The following is a 25,456-nucleotide window of genomic DNA, read 5'->3' on the forward strand; positions in this document are numbered from 1 at the left end:
TGGGAAATGTTTGCCATGGGCCAGACAATGAGTAGAACAAGGGAATGAATGGCCTGGGGCTGGAGGTCATCAGCAGAGAGATTGTTGGCTTTATGCTAAATGCTGAAACACAAAAATATTCCCCATCTGCTTGTTCCGAGCATTGCCCCTCTTTGGAAACACAGTTCTCTTTTGCTTTAAAATACATGCTACCTCAAGTTTCTCTCCATTCTTCTATCAAAATTCTGTTTCTAATACCTAGGACTGTGTGTATCTATATGACTAAAGCTTTAAAAATATACTAAGAGATATAAGCAAAACTTTAAAATAGGGAGACATACTTTGTTTCTGAAGAGGAAGTCTTACTCGTTGCAAATCTTTAATCCTTTCCAAATTAATATACAATACTATCAAAATCCTAATGGGATATTTTAAGGAAGAGAAAAAAAAACATTTAAAGTTTATTTAAAAGATTTAGAGTTCAGAATAGTTTAACAAAATCATAAAAGGAATGACAGGGGAAATATGCCCCATGAGATACAGGAAAAACCTAAAATCAGAATAATTAAAGGTTCAAATAGTGTAAGTCAAGAGAAAAATCGCAGAGAGAGAGCCCACAACAAGACTATGGCATCTCTATGATAACAGGAGAATCACGAAATGGTAGGGCGAGAAAAGATCAATTAATAAATGGTTCTAGAGAATACATTATTTGAAAAAAATTTAAAAATAGAAGATTCTCATATACCCATTAAGCTAAACACATTTAAGAAGTATATGAATATTTTAAAGAATCAAAACAAATAGTGAAAAAAATGAGTCAAAATCTGTTACCTGGATAGGTAGAAATTTCTAAGAATTAAAATATTAATTGGAAAAAATCACAAAGGAACAATTCTAAATTTTACCATGTAAAAATTAAAAATAACACTTTTATGTATAAATAATTTCATTAGAAGTACCTATCAAAATAAATTTAGAAAAATACATGTACCAATTATGATCAAGTTTAAACTTTATACTCTTTAAATAAATTTTTAAAATCCTATAATTGAAAAATGTAAAAGAATACCAGCAACAAATTCTAAGAAAAAAATTACTAGATATATGTAAAATATTATGTCACTTAGGATAAAATATGATTTGAAATGACCTCATTCCTAAATTTTAGTGAGGTAAGAAAGGTTAGAAGCTTTTTTTTTTTTAATGTTTATTTTTGAGAGGGAGACAGAGAGACAGAGAGACAGAGAGATAGGGAGGGGCAGAGAGAGAGGGAGACAGAATCCCAAGCAGCTCCTGGCTCCGAGCTGTCAGAAAAGAGCCCAACACAGAGCTGAAACCCACAAACCATGAGATCATGACCTGAGCCTAAGTTGGATGCTTAACCGACTGAGTCACCCAGGACCCCCTAGAACAATCTTTCTAAAAAGTAATTAGAAATGCATTTTAGTCGCCTTCTAAAATTGTATTTGTGATATAATAATTCTCTGTAAGAATCTCTTCTAAGAAAAACAAATAATAAATTTTAACGAAATATTTAAAAATACAAGCAAGATACAATATTGCATATTTAATCTGACCTATATATGGCTAATATAATATAATACAAACACAATATAAGATGTATATATCATATGCATTCAAAAATCTAGAAGGAAGTACAGTCTGAGTAGTGTGAGTACAGATAGGTTTTAAGTTTAATTTTGCATATTTCTGATTTTGCTTATTTTTAAAGTGTTCATAAACTGTATTTATAATTAGAAATAATTTGTTTTAATATGTTTCAATATATATATTTTACCAATATTGGAACAAATAACTATACGAAAAGATGATCCCTCCACTTAATTGTTTAAAAGGCTTCATCTAAAGGAACAACCTGATGATTGAATTTCCAATCTGATACAGCAAGTTTAGGGAATTAGTTTGTCATCCAAAGAGGCTTCTTAATGCTCCTAGAATCACACTACATGACAAGTGACAATATTGCCAATATAAGTTTTAAGGTCGGGTCAGCATGTGGATACTGAAGTCTCACCTATGGGTAATGCAGTTCATCAGTATGTAAAAAAATTACCCCAGTTTTTCAAATGCAGTGGCAGTTTTAGAATATAGTCATGATAATGGGTTTTTATCACAGAGACTGAATTTATTCAGTTTTTGAGTCTGAGAATTTTGGGAAAGAATGTCATAAGAGAGAGGCTGGAAAAGAGAAAAAAAGAGAAGAGTGTGATCTCAGAACAGCAGTAACTCTGAACTGTAGTCGTCTCAAAGATGGCATAGAAGATTCAGGATAGCTGGGGGAAATTTTATTGAAAATCTGAGGTATACCAGCTTCATTTTGTCAGCCTTCTGCCATCATATTGTCTGGGTTACATTATAAGAACACTGTATTCCACACAGAGCATACATCTCTGGTAATTTTGATGCATAAATGATGAGTAAATTTTGCTATATTTAGTTATCACAGCAGTGAGTGTTCTCTGAAAGCAGACCTTGATGCAGTCCAAGCCTTTGCCATAAGTTACCAATAAGTCTTTGGAGTCTACTTTCAAACCACACCGTCATGAGCCCTTTGAGAACTTTGACTTTCCATGATTTTCTTCAAGATAGCATATCAGGTATCTGTCTGACATCATGGGAGCATAAGGGCATCTGTTGATGGCAAGGAGAAGACCATGGAGTCATAGTCCCTGATAATGTTTATTCCACATCTGTGATTTGTGTCCTACAAGGCTCTTGGGAATTAAACCACATGTGCTGTATTTGCATTAATGGGAACTTGAGAAGGAGAGGCCATAACACTATTAAAATGTTTAGCTTTCCCTCTCCCATCACACAGACACATGCTAATAACTACTCCCAGACTTTGTATCATGGTGCTGCAGGATGCAACACGGAGCGCACTCATTGTTTCAATACATGGGACTTAAAAACAAATAGCTGCCATCTCTGCCTCTGATAGTTTGCCAGGCTTTTAACTTCTTTGGTTTACCCTGTTTGGATCATGGTGAGGTATCTCAAATGTATTCCAAACTTCACATTACCCCAAAGTCTTTGTTTCTTCTTTTCTAAAGAAACTCTTGCTTTAAGGTATATTTAGAAAAGCCAGGGTCTAAGCCAAATTCCAAAGAACCACATCCTAATTCTACTTTCATGGCAGGAAATGACTTATCAGAGAAGAATTCCCGACACAGGGTTACTGATCATTCAGGCCTAATTGCTAAAATTGTGGCAAATATTCTGGAGTCTTTCCATAGGTTTAAGTATTCAACTGTTAATTATATGGAGACATTTTGAAGCATCTTATAAACCAGGAGAGAGAGAGAGAGACAGAGACAGAGAGAGAGAGAGAGAGAGAGAGAGAGAGAGAGAGAGAGAGAGAAAAGCCAAAGAGCAGAGCTTTTGGAGATGAAGATTGTTTCATCTTTTATTACTCCCTAGGCCAGTGTTTTTCAAATTGCATTCAAGACCCTTTAGTGGGTCAAGAAATCAATTTAGTGAGCTGGGACCAGTATTTTTTTTTTTTAATAAATCAGTTAAAATACGTTTAGACAAGAATAGAAATACATACAGTAGTACATATACCTATAGTAAGGGGAATTATTATTTCATAACTTCTGTTTCACCTTATGATATATACATATATATACACACAAACATACACACATATACACACACTCATAGTATATGCATTGAATATTTTACATAGTATAGTAAATGAATGGATACATAGATGATAGATGATAGATAGATAGATAGATAGATAGATAGATAGATAGATAGATAGATAGAATTGTGTGTGTCTGAGAAAGAGAGGCAGAGAGAGAGAGTTGAATAAGAAGTATGAGTTGGCAATGTAAAATATATTTCTTACCATGGATCTTGGCCAAAAAAGTTTGAAAGTCATCATCAGACTATACCTCCTGGGCAGTGTCTTCTTTAACTTTGAAATAAATTCTTCTCTTAATGTCTCCCTCATCTGCTTCCAGGTAAATTCACAAGCTACATATAAACTTAACCAAATTAAAACTCAAACATTTTTAGAAAACTTTATGGATGAAACTCAGGAAGATGTGACTCCAATACCATGAGCCATTCATCATTCGTAGCAAATTATAAGCCAGATACTGGTGGTAAAGATGGGAAAATGTTATCCTAATGTCCTGCTCCTCAGGATCCTAGAGGATGATAAACCACACAATAGTTCTTAGTGAGCCTCAAAAATTAGGGGAGCAACTCACTGAATTGATGATCTTTAGATATCAATTATTCAGGGATTAGGATTAGTTCCTGGGATCAGGAAAAATCCAGTTAATGGCAATAGAACCATCTTTATGAAGCAGGCAGAAAACTATAGATGAGACAGGTGCTAGGGAAAAGCCAAACTGATAATATCGGAAAGAAATGTGTCTGCTGGACAGAATACAGAAGCAAAAGCTAAGATGGCAGAATACAGTCCAGTCTGTTAGAGTTAGATTGTGAGTTCCAACCTGAAATAACAAGAATATTTCACAGGCCAATTTGATAATCAATGAATACACTGAAATGGCTCATTTTCAGATACTCATATGACCATCTGCCTTGCACGCAAGTATGGATTACTGTTTGGTTACGTGTCTAGTAATTTAGGTAGATGAGGCAGATGGAAGGTGGAGTTAAAGAAGGGGGGCAGGCAGAAAGAATCAGAAAGATGCTCAGCAGAGCCCCAGTCCCTGAAAGGGATACTGGCAAAAGGACTCCTGCCAGCTGAGAGGGTCTTGTGCACCATATAAGCCACCCGACTAGGGAATCAGAAGCCAAGAAACAGGATAAGGATACACTTACATAACTGAGCTTCAGCGAAGACTGGCTATTGAGAACTGGGTGTATTCTTAATTATCAGCGCTTGAGATCATGTCAAGTTATCTTGAGGGTACAAGCATCTCAAAAGCTAGTATCTAAAATCAAAGGTAGAGAAGCAAGCAGTTTGCATTGTGTAGAAAGAAGAGCAAAAAGGCTGAGAACCAGAAAGAGCCTAGAAAACCCAGGAGACCATGGAAGAGGCACTCTACATCAGACAGAAGTGGTGTATCATCTTTTCAGAAGAGTTGCATTGGCACAGACTTGGAAGACAGAGCCATGCTGACAGTTAGGGAAGTTGTAATACACATACAGCTTTAAGAGAATGCCTCTGCTTGTCTGACACTATGCTTGGCTCTACTGATAGATCTGCTCAGGGACCTAGCACGGCTTTCCTCTTGCCTAACATACCAAATCAAACATGTTTCTAAATTTTAAGGTCTGTTATCTGAATACCACAACTCTACAGTATTAACCTATGTCAACTGAGCTTTCATTCATTCCACGACCCTCTATTAAGGGCCTGTGGTGATCCAGATGCTCTGCTAAGCTAAACTCGGGGAGTTTAAAGTGTAGCAAACATCAGACAAGACATTTGGTAAGTTCAAAAATGAGATAAACACCAGGATGGAGTAGGTACGGACTACCAGAAGGACACTCCTTTTGTTGACCTACCGAGGTTAGAAAAGCCTTTCCTGAATAGGTGATGTTTGGATAGTTTCCTGAAGGATGAGAATAAGTTTGTAAAAATCCAGAGAACTCAATGAATCAAATAATAATAACCACAATATTTAAAAAAAACTATGTACCAAATACTATGCTAATTTCTGTTCCTGATTTATATTTCATATGGACTATACAATGGTCCTATGTGGTATTATTATTTTTATTATGTTATAGGTGAGGATATTGAAATACAGTGCTTACAAATAGCTTGCTCCAGGTTATGAGGTTAGTAAGTAGAGGACTTGAAGAGAAAAGGTTGGAGACAGAGAGAGAAGTCACTAAGTGCTTGGTGATCCATATTAAAAAATTTAGGTTTTATCTTGAGGGCATTAGGAATCCAGTCAGTGACTTTTAAATGACATGTGATAGGTGTGGGTTTGGATAGATCATCTACCTGTAGTCAGAACAGCAAGTAACTTTCAAATTGCACTTGGAGCTCTGCAAACAGATTCTGGGGTCCTATTCCTAGGGTCTGATTCTTTAGGTCCCAGTGAGCAGGAGAATCTATATTTACAAAGATCTCCAAGCACAAAATCAAGAATTCATAAAGTGGATATAGAGAATGGCTTGTAAAAAACACAAACTAGCAGTAGAGAGATCAAACCAGGGATAATGGTGGCTTAAGTTAAAATAGATACCAAGAAAGATATCTAAACTAGAAATATAAATTAAGGATTTATCAATTTGTAACTCTGGTTAAAACAAAATGGAGTTGGTAATGTCACTCAGGAGTGTGTCCGCAGGTGAGAAAGCTTAGGAGAGAATGCTGATAGACACATCTATTTACGGATGAGTGAATGGAGGGACATTCACTGGCTGGCTCAGTTGTTAAGTGTCTGACTTCAGCTCAGGTCATGATCTCACAGTTTGTGGGTTCGAGCCCCACATGAGGCTCTGTGCTGACAGCCCAGAGCCTGAAGCCTCCTTTGGGTTCTGTGTCTCCCTCTCTCTCTCTGCCTTTCCTCCACTTGTGCTCTGTCTCTCAAAAATAAATCAATATTAAAAAAATTAAAAAGGGGCACCTGGATGGCTCAGTCAGTTAAGCGTCCTACTTTGTCTCAGGTCATGATCTCTCAGTCTGTGGGTTCAAGTCCCAAGTTGGGCTCTATGTGGACAGCTCAGAGCCTGGAGCCTGCTTCGAATTCTGTGTCTCCTCCTCTCTCTGCCCCTCCCATGCTCGTGCTGTGTCTCTCTCTGTCTCTCAATAATAAATAAATGTTTTAAAAATTTTTTAAAAAGGATGAATGAAGGGAAAAGCACCCACACAGAGGACTTAAAAACAGACTGAATGTCCTCTAGAGATTCTATATTCTTTCCTGCCTCTGAGTAATTATACAACCTTCTCCTATTACCTGTGTTATTCTCTTCCCCTTCCTTTTCTTCTACTAAGTCTCATTTGTTCTTGTAAGAACCTTCTCCAACCTTCTTCCCTGAGGGCTCCAGTTTACTTTGAGAGAATCTGGTTTGTTCCATTAAAACGAGTCCATATGCCCCATCTTGAACCATGATTAATTATTGTCTCTCATTGTTTTCCCGTATTAGTCTTATATGTCACACTAGATTATAAGCTTCTTATAAGAACAAGGGTTACTGCTAGCTTATTTTGGAATACCTCACAGTTTCTAGAATTTGACACTAGTAGTTCACTAGGCTCCTGAAGATCAATGGCTGTTGAATTGCTCCTCACTGTTGTGTATGATAAATAGTGATCCCTATGTCCCAATGTACATTAAGTAGACCTATTGTCCTGGCATAATTATTAATAATACCTCTTTTGCTTTCAGACTTATCACATTTTAGGCAATAAATTATGTGATCACTCTATACAGTCCTTAATAATGCAACCAACATTTTCTTAAAGTTCAACATTTATAAATGGTACTATTTTTAACACAAATATCCTTTTTGGGGGGAGAGTAAGGAGTGTTAAGTGTTTTTGCACACATTTGGCATGGAGTAATGTGTATGTCATTCCAAATGTCAAAAGTCTCCATTATTAAATATGTGTCCTGTTGCTCAACTGACAGATGTCATTGTCTACCATATAATCACAAGTGGTTTATTTTTTTTAATGTTTATTTATTTTTTGAGAGAGAGACAGCATGAGCCAGGGAGGGGCAGAGAGAGAAGGAGACACAGAATACAAAGCAGGCTCCAGGCTTTGAGCTGTCAGCACAGAGCCCTACGCAGGGCTTGAACTCACGAAGCGTGAGATCATGACCTGAGCTGAAGTCGGACACTTAACCGACTGAGCTACCCAGGCACCCCTTTCATGTTTGTTTAAAGATAATATTTTTGAATGGATAGTTAGGGATTTTCTCCAGTGGGGAGAATCATCATTTCTGCACATTTTCAGAAAAAAAATTTTTTTTTCAAAATTTACTTAAGCCTAGAATTCATGGGAAATGAGAAATTTCTCCTCATTTGTGAACTTCCTAATTACACATATGCTTAGTGTATCATCCTTAATGAAGGATGATGCTCTTTTATGGAGGGCAAAGTCTAGATTGTCAAGTACTTGGTTAAATACAATTTGAAAATTTTCATAAGCTAGAAGTAAGGCTTTATTATAGTATTAACTTCTTGAATTAGGAGATTTGGATTCCAGACAAAAATTTACTGGTTGATCCCCAAATCTTCATCTAATATTTGTTATTCTTCCCAAACTGTGTGGTGAGAAGGAAATAGATACCATTCTTTCTTGTGATCTATACATTCTCCAAGGGCAATACTTAGTTCTCTCATTTCCCAGGTCAAAGTGGTGTTAATCCTGTGAAAATAATTCATCTGTGCCCTGGCTAATCTGCATTTACTAGAACAGCACAGAGGCACTCTGTTTATGTCTGACAAGGTAGTTATAAATCACACTTCTTCAGATCATAAATACACATTTATCTTTAGAATATATCACCAACTGAGTCATTTTGATGTAAATATTGCACCTCTTAAATATAATGATGATAATAGAGGCTGTGAATCCACAGATTTGCATGAGTGCTCCCTTTTCAATAACTGAAAATATTTAAATCGCAGAAGCTTTAACATCCTATGGGGAGTGGCAGACAGATGTGTCAATAGAGTGAGACCTACAGAAGTTACGACTGTTTTCTCGGAGTAATGAGTAAGGCAGACTCCCTGGCTTCTGCCAGGGAATTATGGTGCTTTTTCTAGTGGGTACATTTGGGTTATGCTGTGACTGGAAGCTCGGAAGTAACAGACTCCAGGACAGTCTTTGGCTCCTTCACTCCTTCAGTGCTGTCATCATGTAGAAAGGGCCCTATGGCCAATGGTTATAAACAATACCAAGTGATCAGTAGTCTGCACATTTTCACCTGTGGAAATCATCTTGCTTTCTGGTTCTGGTAAAGAGATGACCGTTGGACAGGAGGCCCCCCCAAATTATGAGGAACCCGCCTTGTGGTGGTATTGTCATCCCCTGGTGTCTGGAAATGGTCTCAGTTGGTTGTACTTTTACTTGAGGATTAAAGCACAGATTTCAATATGTACGTTCTGTTCTCTGAATGTAAAAATTACAAAATACACCTACATTCACTTCTAACTGTCAGTATTGTAATTCAGCAGATTTCTGTTTTTCACTGAAACCTGGAGTTGAATTGTCTTAAGCCGGAAGGCATTCAAGCTGCTGTTTTTCACTCGGCTATATTTCTCTATAAGCATCTAATTGTTTCAAAAAGTGATGTACAGTATGCAAAAACCTGAATCTAATGCAAATAAGTCTGTACAGCACTAAAGTTAACAGGTGTTCTCATTAATGTAAGTAGACATGGAACAATTCTTGAATGTTTTATAAACACTCATAATCATGGCCAAATATGTTACAATAGCATAGAGATACATCCTGCAACATCTTTTATTCTTGTTGTGCAATCTCAGCACTTATTAACGGAAAACGTGTGAGTAATAAACTAGTGGTGACATTATCCATTTTTGCATAAGTCACTGTATCTTTAATTAGCTAATATTTCTAAAAAAAATGGCCACCTGTCCTCCCACAGTTTGCTTGTTTATTGATGTTAATAGTGTTTTAGTAAACTTAGTGGCTGCAATGTTGATTGACAAGCATAAGCCCCTGTGCATCATTGAGATTCTCTAAAGACTTGACCCATAAACCTAAGAATTACCTCTTGAAAATCTTAAACCTGTGTTCAGTTTCTCACATTGTCAACTCTCAGAAAGGTTCATACACAGGGTGAGATTCTTAGTTGATTTAGTAGATTATCCCTGCAAGTCACATGGTGGCTTTGGAATATAATCAAGAACATTCTATTCTAGTGATACACCTGGGAATATAGACCCAGTCATGGTGCTTCCTGACTCCTCCAAATTTAATCCTATTGTTTGAAGTCTAGGACTTATTGACTGATGGGAAAATAGAGTCTCAGATTGCTGTTTTCAATCTTCAAAATGGATTTCCTACCCTACTCTGATAAAAGTGGCATTAGTCAATGCCACAATAAACTACTTACATTGCCTAAAAGAATGCAATGGTCTTGCAACCTCCAAAATTTTATTGCAGTGGAGGCCTTCCACGAAGATGGTGCTGAAGACGAAGAAGGAAGCCCCTGCTCCTCCCAAAGCTGAAGCCAAAGCAAAAGCTTGGAAGGTCAGAAAAACAGTTTGCTGTCCACAGAGATGTCCACAGTCACAAAAGAAAGAAGATCCACATGTCACCTACCTTACAATGGCCCAAGACACTGCATCTCTGAAGGCAGCCTAAATATCCTTGGAAGAGCATCTCCATGAGAAACAAACTTGACCACTGTGCTATCATCAAGTTCCCCTCGACTACTGAGTTGACCCTGAAGAAAATAGAAGACAACAGCACGCTTGGGTTCAGTGTGGATGTCAAGGTCAATAAGCATCAGATCAAACAGGGTATGAAGAAGACCATTGACATGGACAAGGTTAACAACTTAATCAGGCCTGATGGAGAGAAGAAGTCCTATGTTCAGTTGACTACTGACTATGATGTTTTGGATGTTGCCAAAAAAATTAGGATTATCTAAACTGAGTCCAGCTGGCTAAATTTAAATATAAATTTTTTCACTGTAAAATTTTTTATTAAAAAATATACTGTGGCATATAAAATATTAGCATATAATGGATTCACTGAAATGTATATGGTAGATAATGTTCATTTATTTATTATTTATTTAATGCCCCTTAGGTGTGAGTTGTGCAGCCACCCACTGGGTAGACCATTGCCCTTGGCTTCAGAGTAAATATAGTGTAGTACAGGGTAATCACAGAGAAATCCACAGAGAATTGCAATGCAGACCAATATGTTTTATAATAAAGTTGGATCAGGACATCATAGGAACATTTAGGAGGGGTATCTATTTCAGAAAACACTTTTCTATAAAGGTGACATCTAAATTGATCTGAATGAGATGATGGAGGAAGCCAGAGAGGTCTGGGCAATGGAAACAACCTGCTCTAAGGGAAGAAATGAAAATTTGTATAGGACAGCTTGGGAACAACAAAAAAATTTCAACATGGCTGGATCATAGAGATGCAGAGGGAAATATAGAGCAGGGGCCTGCAGTGTAGGTAGGTAGAAGAGCACACAGGGTCTGGCAGGCTGAACTAAAGTTTGTATTGCAGTGTAGCAGCTGTGGGGAATCTCAGAACAATGTCAGGCAGAGGAATAGGATGATCAGATTCGAATTTCAGAAAGATCACTATGGCTGCAATATGGAATATGGACTGGAAAGGAAAATGTGGATGAGATGATGGGGAAACCAAAAGATATTATTATTAAATCCATGTGGGAGATTATAGTAGTATAGATATTTATATGTATAAAAAATTTTCATAACATGATATTTTCATTATAATATAAACACATATATAATGTTAATCCATGGGTCAAAAAATATAGAAGGATAGAGAGTAATTCAGTATACCTCAGGGAAAGGGAGATTTAATGTTTATACTTCTGTGTTTATTAATTTTTTTTAAATTTGGCATTATATAAATAACAGAAATAATAAAAATCATTCCAATTTGAAAATAGTGGGAGCTGCAGATTTCCAAATGTCATGTGACTAAATGAGTAATTTTGCACAGTGAACATAGCTCAGATTAAAGGCCAATCTGTAGTTGGCAGTGACTGAGTGAGTGGTGGGGACCAGAAAACATGAGTCCTAGGATGATTAGTCTATCTACAGGCAACTACTCCCCCCAAATTTAGAAATTAGCGTTAACAGCAGCAAAACTCTAAGCTGATATCTTTATACACCAACTGCTTCGATTAGTCACTTTTTCAGTCGTTTTTCATATGAGCACCACAGGCAAAAGTTTGGGTGTAGCTGACTGCAAAACTGTGGAAACTGTTAAACTATCTACTAATTACTTGGATAGTATTCTTTCATGAATATTGAGAAGACTTTTTCTCAGTACTTAAAATATTTTCCGACAGATAAAAGAATGCACATGATTTTTTGTTAAACATTTGATTGAAATAGACTTGGGGTTTGGGTATTTCGTTAACAAATAGGTAGAGTGGACAAGTGATACGGACGTGAATGTTCACTATAGGGCCAATTTTATTTCGTAGAACAAATCTGTGTTGTAAGAATGCATGAACCAAATTATTTGGGTGTCAAAGGTACAACTCAATTTCAATTAAAAAGCACTGTTTCTTGAAAGGTTGGCCTTAAACCTTAGATTTCGGAATGCACTTGAGATCTGTTGTGTATGTAGCCCAACATTTGTTTACTTTCCATTAAACAAGAAATTGCTTACATGGGCAGGTTATTTTGATATGATGACACCACTGAGGGTTTCAATAAATGTACATGCAAATCAATCAGCCCCAAACACATTGAAAACATATCCAATAAACATCTGGAAACTAATGAACACACATTTGTTAGCACAGGGGGGAGTTGTGGAAATTCAGGATCCATTGGTGGCTAGCCTTATTTAGTAGCATGTGGATTTAAGAATATTTCACAGAGTCAGAAGAAAGAGAGTAATTATAACATAAGGTTCAACATCTTTAGATATGTAGAACATTTTCCGTTGCTTAAAACAAATATTCCCTAAGAAAGTATAAAACATTTTTCTGACTTGCAAAGTTTTTGCAGTCTATCATTTAAATTACTTAAATAAAGGGAGCTTTACTGCTCCCCAAAGCTAAGAATATAACACCCTCCATGCATATTAGCTTGATCTTCTTGACAGACCAGAAAAGTGTTTGTGTGTGCCAATTAAAACAAAAATGGATCCCTAGTGGCTTGTTCTTCACACAACTTCTGAAGACTGCTATCATTGTTTGCTAGGGTAACCCTGGATAAGGCTGCCATCCAAAGTAAACAAACTTTTCAAAACTTTCATGACAGATGGGGGTTACAAATGCATTTTAATAAGAGAGTTGCCAAAGCAACTTTTTTTTCCTTATAATCAGCATATATTTACTTAACATCTAGCAACATTGGGAACACAAAGCAGATACTTTCTCACAAAATGTTTTAACAAGTAATATTTTGGGAAAGACAAATTGAAGACCTTTTACTTCTAACTGATATTTTACCCATAGTTTTATGTTAACTTTGCTCAACATGTTAAGAAAAATGTTAGGAGTTACTCACACCAGACTGTAATTTAAGATAGACATGCAGCTTGATAATGTAATTTCATCGTTGGTCATAAACACCTTTGAGACTAAGTAATTTGACTATTAGTACAACCATGACAACCTTTAATTGATCAGCTATATCAAATGGATATGTGTGAAGTGTGATGTAAGATGAAAAAATTGTGAGTCTCAGGGATCTTTTTAAGCATTATTTCCTCAACTTTAGGTCTTGAGCTCTTGCTATAATGTTGCCAAAATGTATACCTATATTTTATGCACTTAGAATTCAATGAAGATAGAGCCAAAATTAATTTCAAAAAATAATTGTATTCATTTCAAATGAATTTAGTATATTTTGACATAAATTTTTATATATACCTCATTTAATGCAAATCTAATGACTTCATCATGATCCCAAAGTGTCTCCAAATACAATAGCAATTAAATCCCATTCCTTCTAAATGGGTTATCCAGTTATTTGTAGAATCACTGTAGCCATATCATTCAACATTTTTTAGGGCCCTTCGGATATTTGGAATATGCTATTATATGTTTCTTACATACAGTTTCAGCTTTATTAAGATGTAATAAATTCTTCTTTGGCTGATAGTTAAAGACTGATCCTAAGCAAAATATGAATGATACTTCATGCATATGTAGGATTCAGTCCTTTCTAGAATTTGAAGGCATTTTTTTGGGGGGGGGGATGCCCTAATCTTGTTTTAGATATATATTTTTTCATAGCAAGATTGTGGTTGTTTGTGAGGGGGGGAAGAAAGAAGAAAACATCTGAATAAGGATACTGGGTGATCTTTTTATTTTATTATTTATTTATTTATTTATTTATTTATTTATTTATTTATTTTTACATTTAAACAAAGACTTTTATTAAGGCCCAGGGTTTGTTGAACATATCCATTTTACACCACATAATATCATTAGTATCTTTTTTTATGAATATAATTTATTGTCAAATTAGCTTACATACAACACCCTGTGCTCATTCCAGCAAGTGTCCTCCTCAATGCTCATCACCCGTTTCCCTCTCCCCCACCCCATTACCCACCCTTAGTTTGTTCTTTGTATTTAATAGTCTCTTGTGATTTACCTCCCTCCCTCTCTGTTTGTATCTATTTTTTTCCCCCTACCCTTCTCCCATGGTCTGATCTTTTTAAAATTAGGCTATCTTTAACATAACAAGGAAGACACAAGCAACTTTTTTGTAAGGTCTACATTCCAGATTTTACAACTTAAACCAAACCATCATAGTCCTTTTCCCATATGCAGAGTCCTTGACTGTGTAAGACTGTTTGCTGAGGACTAGTGAACTAGAAATCAAGATCTTTGTAATCTCTTAATTCTATCATTTAAAATGATGCCAATTTGATAGAATGGCATTCTCATTTTCCTCATTTGCTTCATTTTCTTCATTTGCAAAATTACTTTATGATAGTGGAGGGAAACTGCATTTGAAGAATGTTTATTATGTGCTTTGAGATCATTAAAGCTGATATTACTTTGCATACCAAGTGGTAGTATTCGTATCCTTAATGTACTAAAGTTCTGATACAATCAACCTTTAAAGAATAACATATCATGACCAACAGTTTATGTATAATTCCATGATGTAAATGTGTCTGCAGTAATTACTCCCTCCTCTGAAATCTTGACATGATCATTGTCTGTGCCACTCACATTGGGGCTTAGTATAAGCCATTTTCTATTGTTATTTATCTTTATATGCATATGTCCTATTTATGCAAACAGATTGTGAGCTCTTGAGGATGGTGGGGGGGGGGGGGTGGTGGGGGGTGTGTGTGTCCCTAGCCTCTAGCAATGTGCCTTGCACTTAATGGATACTCAATCAGTCCTTGATGACTAGCGGGATATTCAGTCAGAAACACCTCATCTCAGTCTCCTGAACAAAGAATTATTTGCGGAATTAATTCTACAAGAGGATAGGTGCTACGATCAAAGAAGGGAACAGATATCACTCATTATCTCTTGCACTTTTGATAGTCTCTCAACATGTATTTGAGGTCAACTGGAATGAAAGTATCCAACAAGAGTTAGCCATCAAATATGTTTTACTGATTAGGTATCTATCCATAGCATAAAGTTGTACATTGATCACTATCATAAATACTTGATTATTATTTTAAAAAGGCTGGCGATAACTAAATTAAAATGTCCACATTGTTTACTCTGTGGAGTCATGAATAGTTTTAATTTGCTCTTTTGTTATCTTTATTTTTTCCAAATTCTTCACAATAAATTCAATTATTCTTAGAACTAGGAAAAAATATGAAATTCTAAAAAGTTTTTGTTTCTATTCTGGTAAACCAAATTATGGAAATTTTTAATAGCAAAAATGCCATTCCACGTATTATTTTTCACTTTCGTTAAAATCTAACACGGGCAAGACTACATGCCGGACTGTATATTGACAAGGGTGATACTTAAATAAACACAAACACTACTCATTAAAACTCCTCAAGGATGTTTAAATTAGCATAACAATACTCCATGCATTAATTAAAGCCTGAACAACACATTTCTTCTCTCCACATTGCTTATTGGTGGAGTTGGGAAGCCAGGAGTTACCTGCTTCCATCTTCAGAGGAACCACAAGGTCACAGACTTAGGTTCTTAAAGAATGTGTCTGTTCTTCACGTTGCCTGGTGGATACACTCCTACGATTTCCTAGGCATCCATGTGTCACCAGCAAGAATTCAGACAGATCCTTATCCAATATGAAAACTTTGAGGCAAATTTCCCCAGACAGGTAATGAAAGGTATCTGTTGTTGACAACAATAGCACATTTCATTAAGACTGCTTGGTGGCAGGATATATCCCTTTAAAATATAACTTGGTGGCAAGGAAGCGGTTCAAGAGACATTTGTCCAAAGTAGGTTTCAATACAAAATGGAGACCAGCCACTCTTGCCTTAACCCATTGTGTTTTCTGTAGGTTCTTTCTTCATCCACCTCACACCAACATCTGTCACTTGGGTGAAACTTGATATAGAAAAACGCATTAGCATGGCTTCATCTAAAATCTTTTATGTCTGCTGTTAGTTTTACATCACTTTACATTGCCATCCGGAATTGCTCAATCAAAAGGTTTAGTCGAAGCTCACAGTCTTTACTGATGTGTTTTTTCCCCCCAAGAGTGTTGAAAATTCAATTGTTCAAACTGAAAATATGATTCAGCAAACCATTTATCAGAAAACCTTAAAGAGGTCATGGAAAAATGTGGATTGAGAAACCTGAATTAAATGGGCATGAGCAGTCAAAGACTTTGAAAATGCTTTCCTGTGAATGGCTGGGATGGAGCAGAACAAAGTCAATTACTGACTGTAATTAAGAAGTGGATGCGTTTAAACTGTAGAGAGCAGTAGCAGACTTCTCCAGACTGCCTAGTAACTGGAAAGATTAGTGGGAAGACAGAGGAAAGAATGTGAACTGTATCTTTCTGATAGTAGATTTTGAATGAATTGCATTCGTGTAGTTCTCTGATCCAGCTTCCTCAAATGAATTCATAAATCACTGAGTATGTACGATTAATGCAGTAATATATTTGGATAAAGAAACTTTTAAAATACATTTTGTTTTTGGTTGTGTTGGCAGTAAAAGATCCCCTTTGCATTGCATAGCATGCACCACAAATGCAAATGTACTGGCGAAGTACTTACATTTTATCACTGTTTGAATTTACTAGACTGAAAACTGAACTGTGTTAGCTCTTTCCTAAACCCTCAGAATATAGTAAATCTAATTATGTTTGTTTCTTGTACTTTGAAATGTTTCTTTTTACAATTTTAATAATGGTTTATTTATAATGGCAGAAAAAATATATTAGATTGCATGTTGTGTTTGGGCTAATTCATATTTCTTTGTGTATGTTACCAAATTGTGATGTTATATACTACATTCATAATCAAAATATTTAAAGTTAGATTAGAATGAAGGTAGAGGTCAAGGACATTACTAGTTTTCTTGGGTTAGTCACAAGTGACCTTATATTTTTAGATTAGTATTTCTGTGGCAACACTGTATAAAGTAAATATTTGGAGCTTTATGTAAGTGAAAACATTGCTTGGGTGTTCAGATAATTAGGCAAATATCAGCTTAGCTGTCTTGTAATAGATACATAAAACAGAGGACTATTTAGGGGATATTTTGAGCCTTTTGAAATCTTACATGCATTTCACTTAAAAAAAAAGAGTGGCCCTGGTAGTCTGTCAAATTCTAGAAAATAAAATTCCTCTTATTTTCTAATCTTTCACTTCTCATAATCGCATATACTTGGATAGTCCTCTCCTTACAGTTGTGAAACGTCGCAATCAAGAATGGTTGCACTGCAACACTGAGTGATGTTGCGTCTCTATACAGTTTTTCTAAAAATAAATGACAAGTGAATATATATGTATGTGTGTAATCGAAGATTTCTTTAAAACTCTAGGACCATTGTCATTAAATGTTGTCATAAGAATCATTGAGACCTTCAGAGTGAGCTATTTTGGGTAATAATTGTCACTTTCATGATAGAATTATAGAGACATCCTAAAGCATGATTTGCGATTTTCTGAACCTGTGCCACATTTCAATGTTCACCTCCTATTCAGAGCAAGTGAGGCTGAGAAGAGGTGACTAGCTCCTGATTGAGTATTTTGAAGTGTCAGTCCTCTTAAACCTCTGAAGCCTTGCTTGATGTGTGACAGTAGTCAGGAAGTGTTCATCTTCCTGTTGAAACAAAAAGTCAATACAAAGGGAAAATCTTCGCAGTTCAGATTGATGGCCTAATACAAAAAGCGTGTCCACACCCACTCTAATCAAATTCGTCTCTAAGTAGCCTTTTATGTGTGAAATCAAGAGCATTGCTCTGTTTCTATAGGGTCACATTCTTCTCTCACAATTCTGGGGAGGAAAAAATTCACTGTAATGAAAAACGTATAGTTACATGTTAAATATTGCCAACTGCTTAATCGCCCTGAGAGTCTGGAATGGGGATGTTCATTTGATAAATACACTCCATGAGAGGTTCAAATATGTAAATAAAGTTTTATTCTAATATACTCCTTTTGTGGAGAAATTGGTGCTTTATTACTTTCCTATAGATCTTTATGATAGGAAAATAGAAATAGCCAAATGTTATTCATTTGCATGACCTTTTGGAAAAGTCTGCATTAGTCTCTTTGGTAAATAATCTGTTTTACAGCCCTCCATAATAGGAAATCAAATATAGAGATACTATTAGATTTGAAAAAGACAAACAGGAAAGAGCCAAAAGTGCAGAATGAATTCTGACACACCCGGGTGCATTTTTCTGAGGTTCTGACTTAAGTGGATACTGTCTGCATTATTCTGAACTTCCTGGCTTGCTTCTCCTTAAGTTGGAGTAATTCAGCTTTAGTCCTACTCTGAGTTAATCGTTATATTATTAAAACAATAATGTATTTGTTATGACATGAAAAAACAGTTTATAGAGAGCAGTTCACAATGATCCCAGTCTCCCAGTTCCCAGAAAGACAATTACTGGAATACAAGAAAATATTTTGGTGTATTGAAGTGTGTTTTTTAAACAGCATGTGTGTGTGTGTGTGTGTGTGTGTGTGTGTGTGTGTGTGTATCCATTTTTTAATGTAAGAGATCTATTTTATATGATTTGCTTACCTGTCAATTTTTTTTTTTCAGATCACAACAGTATCAGGAAATGAGTTCCTTCTACAGTCAGATATTGACTTCATCATATTGGATTGGTTCCACGCTATCAAAAATGCAATTGACAGATTGGTATGTATTTGTTTTGGCTGTTACCTTTATTAATTAAAATGTTGTCACTTAAATTGTGCTGCTTAGGCATATAACACACACACATTTCAATGGATCCTACAGATCAAGAGATATTAAGTTATTTTAAGTTTAAATAGAGTCCACTAAAAACCGTTTCCACAGACATGATTTGTGGAGCTAAATGTCATTTGATTTCTCTTTCAAAAACACAGTGCATTCATTTTTTCCCCCAAATAACATGGATATTCATTTATTAGAGGCTGTAAAAAGCACACAAGCACTTAATGACTACTGAATTTTCATATTTTCAGTTCATGCAGTCTGTAATACATATTCTTAAAAATAAATACCAACGTATTTAAGCTCATACTCACTGTTCAAACACCAGTAAATAATAATCCTTTGTACTGATTTTCATTGTTCTTCCAGCTAAGCCAGATTGTTCTTCTCATGAAAATTATGAATCTAAAACTTCATGAAATTACCCTAAATCATACATTCAGAGAATCAGATTATTGAAAACTACCATTTTATACTGATTCTAGACCAAACATCTAATTTTAGGACACTAATATTTGCAAAATCTTAGAAAGAAATATTCTTGAGAGCTTTTAATAAGGTATACAATAGGAAAATATAGCATTTTCTGTGTGGTTTTATTGCTATTTAATTGCAGTCATCCTTTATTTCATTTTGGGGTTAAAACTTAAAAAAATAACCAATTGACTTTTCTCCATCATCAATATGTTAATATTATCATCATCCCCTTATCCAGACATGCTTGAGTGCCCACACCCACATTCACCCACCCACAGACAGAGTGTGTTGTCATTAAGAGTGGACTCTGGAGTCAAACTGCCTGAGTTTGAATCCTGGTTCTATCCTTTACTAGCTGTGTGGCCTTAGGCAAATTACTTATCTCTTTTGGCTTCAGTTTCCTTGTCTGGAAAGTAAGGGTAATAATAATACCTACCTCATAGGATTACTGTGATGATTAATTGAGTTAATACATGTGGAATACTTGGGGTGATGCACAGCACTTAGTAAGTTTTATATATATATATGTATATATATATGTATGTATATATATATCTATATATATATCTATATCTATGATTAAAGGCCTTATCCCAACGTAATTATCTTAGTTCAATCTTCCCTTTAAATCTAACATCAAAATAGATCTGTAAATTATTTGGTGAATCCTTTCTTCCTTGTGAAATTATTCAAGTCTAATTGTTTGTTATTTCCAGCCAAAGGATCCAAGTGGTTCATCAAGAAACCTGGAATTATTCAAAATCCAGAGATCCTCCAGTACTGAATTACTAAGTCACTACGATAATGATATAAAAGAACAGAAACCAGAGCACAGAAAATCTTTAAGTAAGTATTTTTTTTTACTTGTTGATTTTAACTTTGTCTAAATGCAATGCTTATGAAATATAAATGCATTGAAATAAGATTTGAGCCAAACTCATACTACTCATGGAAGATTCGCAGCCATTTCCTGGCCAGGGAATCATGCACTGGAGGGCAGTCTGGGTGCTTTGCTAGCGTCATTGTTGGTAATGCCTTTTGAGAAAATAATTGTTCCAAGGTCATGGTCTCTGCTTACAGCAAACCTCTGAATCTCTGAGTAATAGCCAGGGCATTCGGATTGGTGATTGATTTTGAAAGTGGGAAATGTCAAGCATCTCTAAACCTTGGTATGCTGACTATTTGATTTCCATACATTAAAAAATGTGTGAGTGACCACCACAGTTGGCTCAACTTAAACCAACAGGCTATGCAACTTTCCACACCTTCAGGCCACCAAAAAATTGTAGAAATGTGGGTTGTGAATTATATGTTCTGCAGGGTCATATCTAGTTCTAATATTCTGAAACAAATGAATTTGGAGTAGAAAGGTCCAATCTCACCATATAGCGAACTTGAGTAGATCTCTCAAACTTGTCCAACCTGTTTTCTCCTCAATAAAAGGGGATTATGAGAAGGTGTCACACATATCTCACAGTTGGTTTGAGTTTCGGCCTCCTGAAAGGTATCTCTGAAATCAAAGCAGGTGTCTCCGAAATCAAAGAAAACCAATTTCCCCAATTCTCAAAAATTATAGTACTTTTCCTGGATCAGCTACCTAGGCACCCTCGATCTTCTGAATCGCTATTTTTTCCTGCCATCTCCCTCTGATCTAAGATCAGTATAGTTACATACTACCTCTTTGATTTAAAGAGAATTCCATAGATAGAGAAGGGCTTTTAACAGAACATCTACACATGAACATGAGTACATATGCTAAATGACTCTATGTGTATATACATATATTTGTGTGCATCAGGAAGACTATATATATATATATATATATATATATATATATATATATACACACACACATACATATATATATATACACATATATATGTATATATAAACATAGATGCACTCACACGCATATGACAAGGAAGAGAGAAGCCATTTGTATATAGCATATCTTCCAGAGCTAAGTTATTCTAGATCTTAAGAATCTAGAAATAGCATGACAACTTTGAGTAGAAGCACCGTTTCAAAATTAAGTCATAATTCAAAAACTCATACCACAATACAACAACTGCTAGAAACATATTTAGCTAGCCAGTTGTGTTAAGTAGGAGTTTAAAATGATCGATGTTGATGTCTTAAACTGTATGGTGCTTGCAAATTAAGTTATTTGCCATTTAAAAATATTTTTCCGTAACGTGGGGCAGTTTGGAGTTATCTCATTTTGAATGTTTCCCTTTAGTTCCTGGTCATTGTTCCCCTTTACTTAATATGGGATCAAATTTAAGGTAAGATTTTAGAATTAGAATTCAACTGTGAGAATGTTAATGTCATGTGAATATGTGAGCATGTTACTGTTAATTATATGAACATTTTGTTGTATATATAATAGGATGTATGAGGCAATGATTAGTAGAGATTTGGAGGATACCCTTACATGCTTCTAAAGCCTAAAGCTTGGGAGAAAATAAAGTTTTGTAAAGGTGTTTCAGAAACATTGAGGCAAATAGATTCTGTGTTCAGCACAATGTTTGAAATGTTTTAGGGGAAAAAAAAGTTCCTACAGATAAAATCCCAGCTACTCCTCTTTAGTATTTATTTTTGATTGAGAAAGACAATTATTTGTCTATTTGGGGCTTAAATTCAATCCTGCATAGAGACAAGGGAAGAAACATATGATTTATTCTACTCATTTAAAAATGTACCTAATTCTCTAGTGACCTCTTATTCACTCTTCCCTTTGCAGTTAAAAAATAATGACAGGTAGCAAATATTGAACCCTTACTTTTCACCAGGAATTGTTCTAAGTTCTTATCTATGTTACTCACTTAGTCCTCCCACTAACCTAGCAAATCAGGTACTACTAACACAATTTTATAGATGAGGAAACTGAGGTGCAGCGAATTAAGGCAGTTTGTACAAAGACAAGTTACAGAGACAAGTTTCAAATCCATTCAGGTTAATATTAGAGCCTCTGCTTTTAACCATTATACTATGGTGAAGTGAACAAATAAAAGGTAAATTTAGTTTGTATCAACTTTGGACTTGGATGGATATATTACATTAAAAATGAGATCCATAGAAATCATTAAGCTTAATAGGGACCCAAAAACATATTAGCAAAAGAATTAAACCCAGATGTCTTTGGGATTTGATCTAACTATTAAAATAAAAGGGTCATTTAATCTTTAATGCTAGCCCTAATTTTAGAAAATGCTTCACTTCTATATTTTGATGGATATTTATAGTTGTAAGCCCTTTTTAAGGCTAGTATATATTTTTGCAACGTAGAATACAGTTAATATCCATCTATTATTTTAAATCAAGTTCATTCACTATTTATGTATTGATTTTCATTTGAAAGGCAAAATGATTGACTTACCCACACAATATCAAATTAGACTATGCACTTGAAATAGTGATTGGCATATTTTATAGTTGCTGTTTTTTTAAATATTTTTTCAAGTAAGAAATATACTGTGTGAAACCCCTCTGATCTAAGTCCTAGATTTGAACACCCAAACTCAGTTTTTTAAAACATGCATTCAGTTTTATGTTACCCTCTTGAGATTAAATAATTTTGTGGAATTAGAGATTCATAGTATCTCCTTCCTTATTAGTAGTCTAAGCACAAACTTTATTGTCAGTTTGCTGCCTTTGGCTTCCTGTGCCCTTGACGTTCCCATGAGTTTTGTCGCCAAGATTGTAGACAGATAAAGCCAGAATTACTTTTTTAAAGGCATGTGAACATCATTAGCAGCTAACAGGTGGTCATTTCATTGTCCAGTTTCTCTGTGTAACATGGGAAAAATTATGTACTCTCAATAAGCAAATTGTGAAAGTTAAGTGCTTAAATATACTTTCCTTTTAAAAATATGATTCTAACCTGCCAACACTATTAAGGAATAATCAGATATTTTAAGATATCAGTTGAGTTGAACAGACAAGAAGCCAGAAAATTCAATGTAAGGGCCAAATCACTGTGGGAAATTCAGGACACCAGCATTGGATGAGAGTGGGAGAGCAGCTCTCCAGGGAGGGCTGTTAATGGAAGTGGAGAGTCAATCAAAGAAAATGCTAGCACATTTTTCCAAGGAAAGAGAAGCATCTTCCACTGATGGCAGAGGAAAAGCTCAAATATAAATCCTGCATCAGATAACCTTGGAGAGGTTTCTTAATTTTCTGAGCTTTACTTTGCAGGTCTATAAAAATGGGTCTAATACCCATTGTATATCTTTGCAGGATAGTGTGATTATCTGAAAGTAGATATGTAAATACTTAGCCCATAGCAGGTATTCAATGAGTAGGAACTCTTATTATCATCCTGTGTCCCCAAAGCAGATGGTACCAAAATAGGGCATGAACCGGGGGTAGTGTCTAATGGAAGACTGGAGCAGGACATATATACTCTTCCTCCTCTCCTCAAGTATAGAGAAAATAGGGGGAAAAAAACAGAATTGGATATGGGACTCATAGCTGCACAAATCTAAATATGAGCAGCTGGTCTTTCTCCTGGCGACTCCCCCGGTGAAAATGGCAGCCAGCGTGTCCTTGGGAGCAGCTCACCAGGAAATAGTAGAAGGGAGCCAAGAGATGCTCTTCATTCTTTTATGCCCAGAACTTCATGAAGAAGTTCCAGGTGATGGAAAGGATTCAACATCAAACCATTTCACTATTCCTTTAGACACAGCTTTAGTTTATTCATTCACTCATATATTCATTCTTTGTCGTTAACAGATATACCTAAAGGTATACAACTAAAATTCTTGACTTCACTCATCTGCACTTTCAATTTTTTTAATATAAGTTTTGTATTTGGGTTTTGCCTTAGAAGTAATATACCTCATGCTAATCAAGTACTAAACTATAAAATTCATGTGTGGAGAACTTGGATAATTTTTATATAATATTGACACTTTTAGCATTATAAATATGCACCCCAAAATGAACATGAGTTAGAAGAATAAAATCAAAAAGTAAAAGAACTGAGGAAAGACTGGGTGGCTCAGTCAGTTAAGCATCAGTTAAAACTCTTAATTTCAGCTTAGGTCATGATCTCACAGTTTATGGGTTCAAGCTCCGCATCAGGATTTGTGCTGACAGTGCAGAGCCTGTTTGGGTTTCTCTCTCCCACCGCACCCCCCCCCCCCCCGCTGTCCCTCTCCAGCTCACGTGCTCTCTCTCTCTCTCTTTCTGTCTCCCAAAATAAATATTTTAAAAAGTAAGAGAACTGAAAAAAATGAGTCTCTTATTATTATTATTATTATTATTATTAATTATTGCCATTTTGCAGATGAATTTTCTTTTAGCTGTCTTTTGATTAAATTTTCATAAAAAACAAATGTATAAATTTCTGGGTGAAATCCTAAAAGTATTTAGATATCGATTTCCCAATTCGATTGCCCCTTAGTAACGTGCATAGTAGGGGTGTGTGTACAAGGCTATAGGAATGAAATTGGGAGTGGAAAATTTGGAATGAAATATTCATACAATGTAGAAAATGAAAATACTTGTGAACCTTTAATAATATCTTTGTTTAAAATTTTGTCTGCAAAGTAATCATGATCATGCCAAGTGAAAACAAGTCTGATAGAGAAGACAGTTATTTTTTGTGCTAATCTAAATAATTATAACACTGGCCATCCACAACAGTAAGTAGACTATGTTCTCAAAATCCAATTGTAAACTGGTTGCTTAGATCTCAACACATTTTCATAAGGAAACCACGTACTAGCCACAAAAGCACACTTAAACCTTATGTAATCATTTAGAATGTTGTTTTTAGGGAACAGCTTGTTCTGAGTTTGCTGTACCTCTGGCCCTAGGAGCTAAGACTTTCCAGTAGCATTGCTTTCCATCTGGTTTCTCTTTTTTCTCCTCCTCTACTCCTGTACCAACTCCACCAAAGCAATTAGAATTATCAAAATGGTTTTGGCTAAGAGGCTCCTGGACCCTGAAAATCCTCACTGGTGTCAA

The 25,456-nt window shown here is 35.5% G+C and overlaps 1 protein-coding gene across 3 annotated transcripts in view; it reads left to right on the forward strand.

The window, feature by feature from the left end:
* ARHGAP15 (Rho GTPase activating protein 15) overlaps window positions 1–25,456 on the forward strand; it is a 617,790-nt gene that overhangs the window by 286,535 nt on the left and 305,799 nt on the right. For all 3 annotated transcript variants that reach the window (XM_086718493.1, XM_086718494.1, XM_025912351.2), the window contains 2 exons: window positions 18,848–18,946; window positions 20,200–20,329. In XM_086718493.1, coding sequence (XP_086574619.1) covers window positions 18,848–18,946; window positions 20,200–20,329 — 229 coding nt within the window. The remainder of the gene's footprint in view (window positions 1–18,847; window positions 18,947–20,199; window positions 20,330–25,456) is intronic.

This window comes from Puma concolor, chromosome C1 (assembly GCF_028749965.1).
Source record: "Puma concolor isolate L17-30 chromosome C1, mPumCon1.1.hap2, whole genome shotgun sequence".
Taxonomy (NCBI): domain Eukaryota; kingdom Metazoa; phylum Chordata; class Mammalia; order Carnivora; family Felidae; genus Puma; species Puma concolor.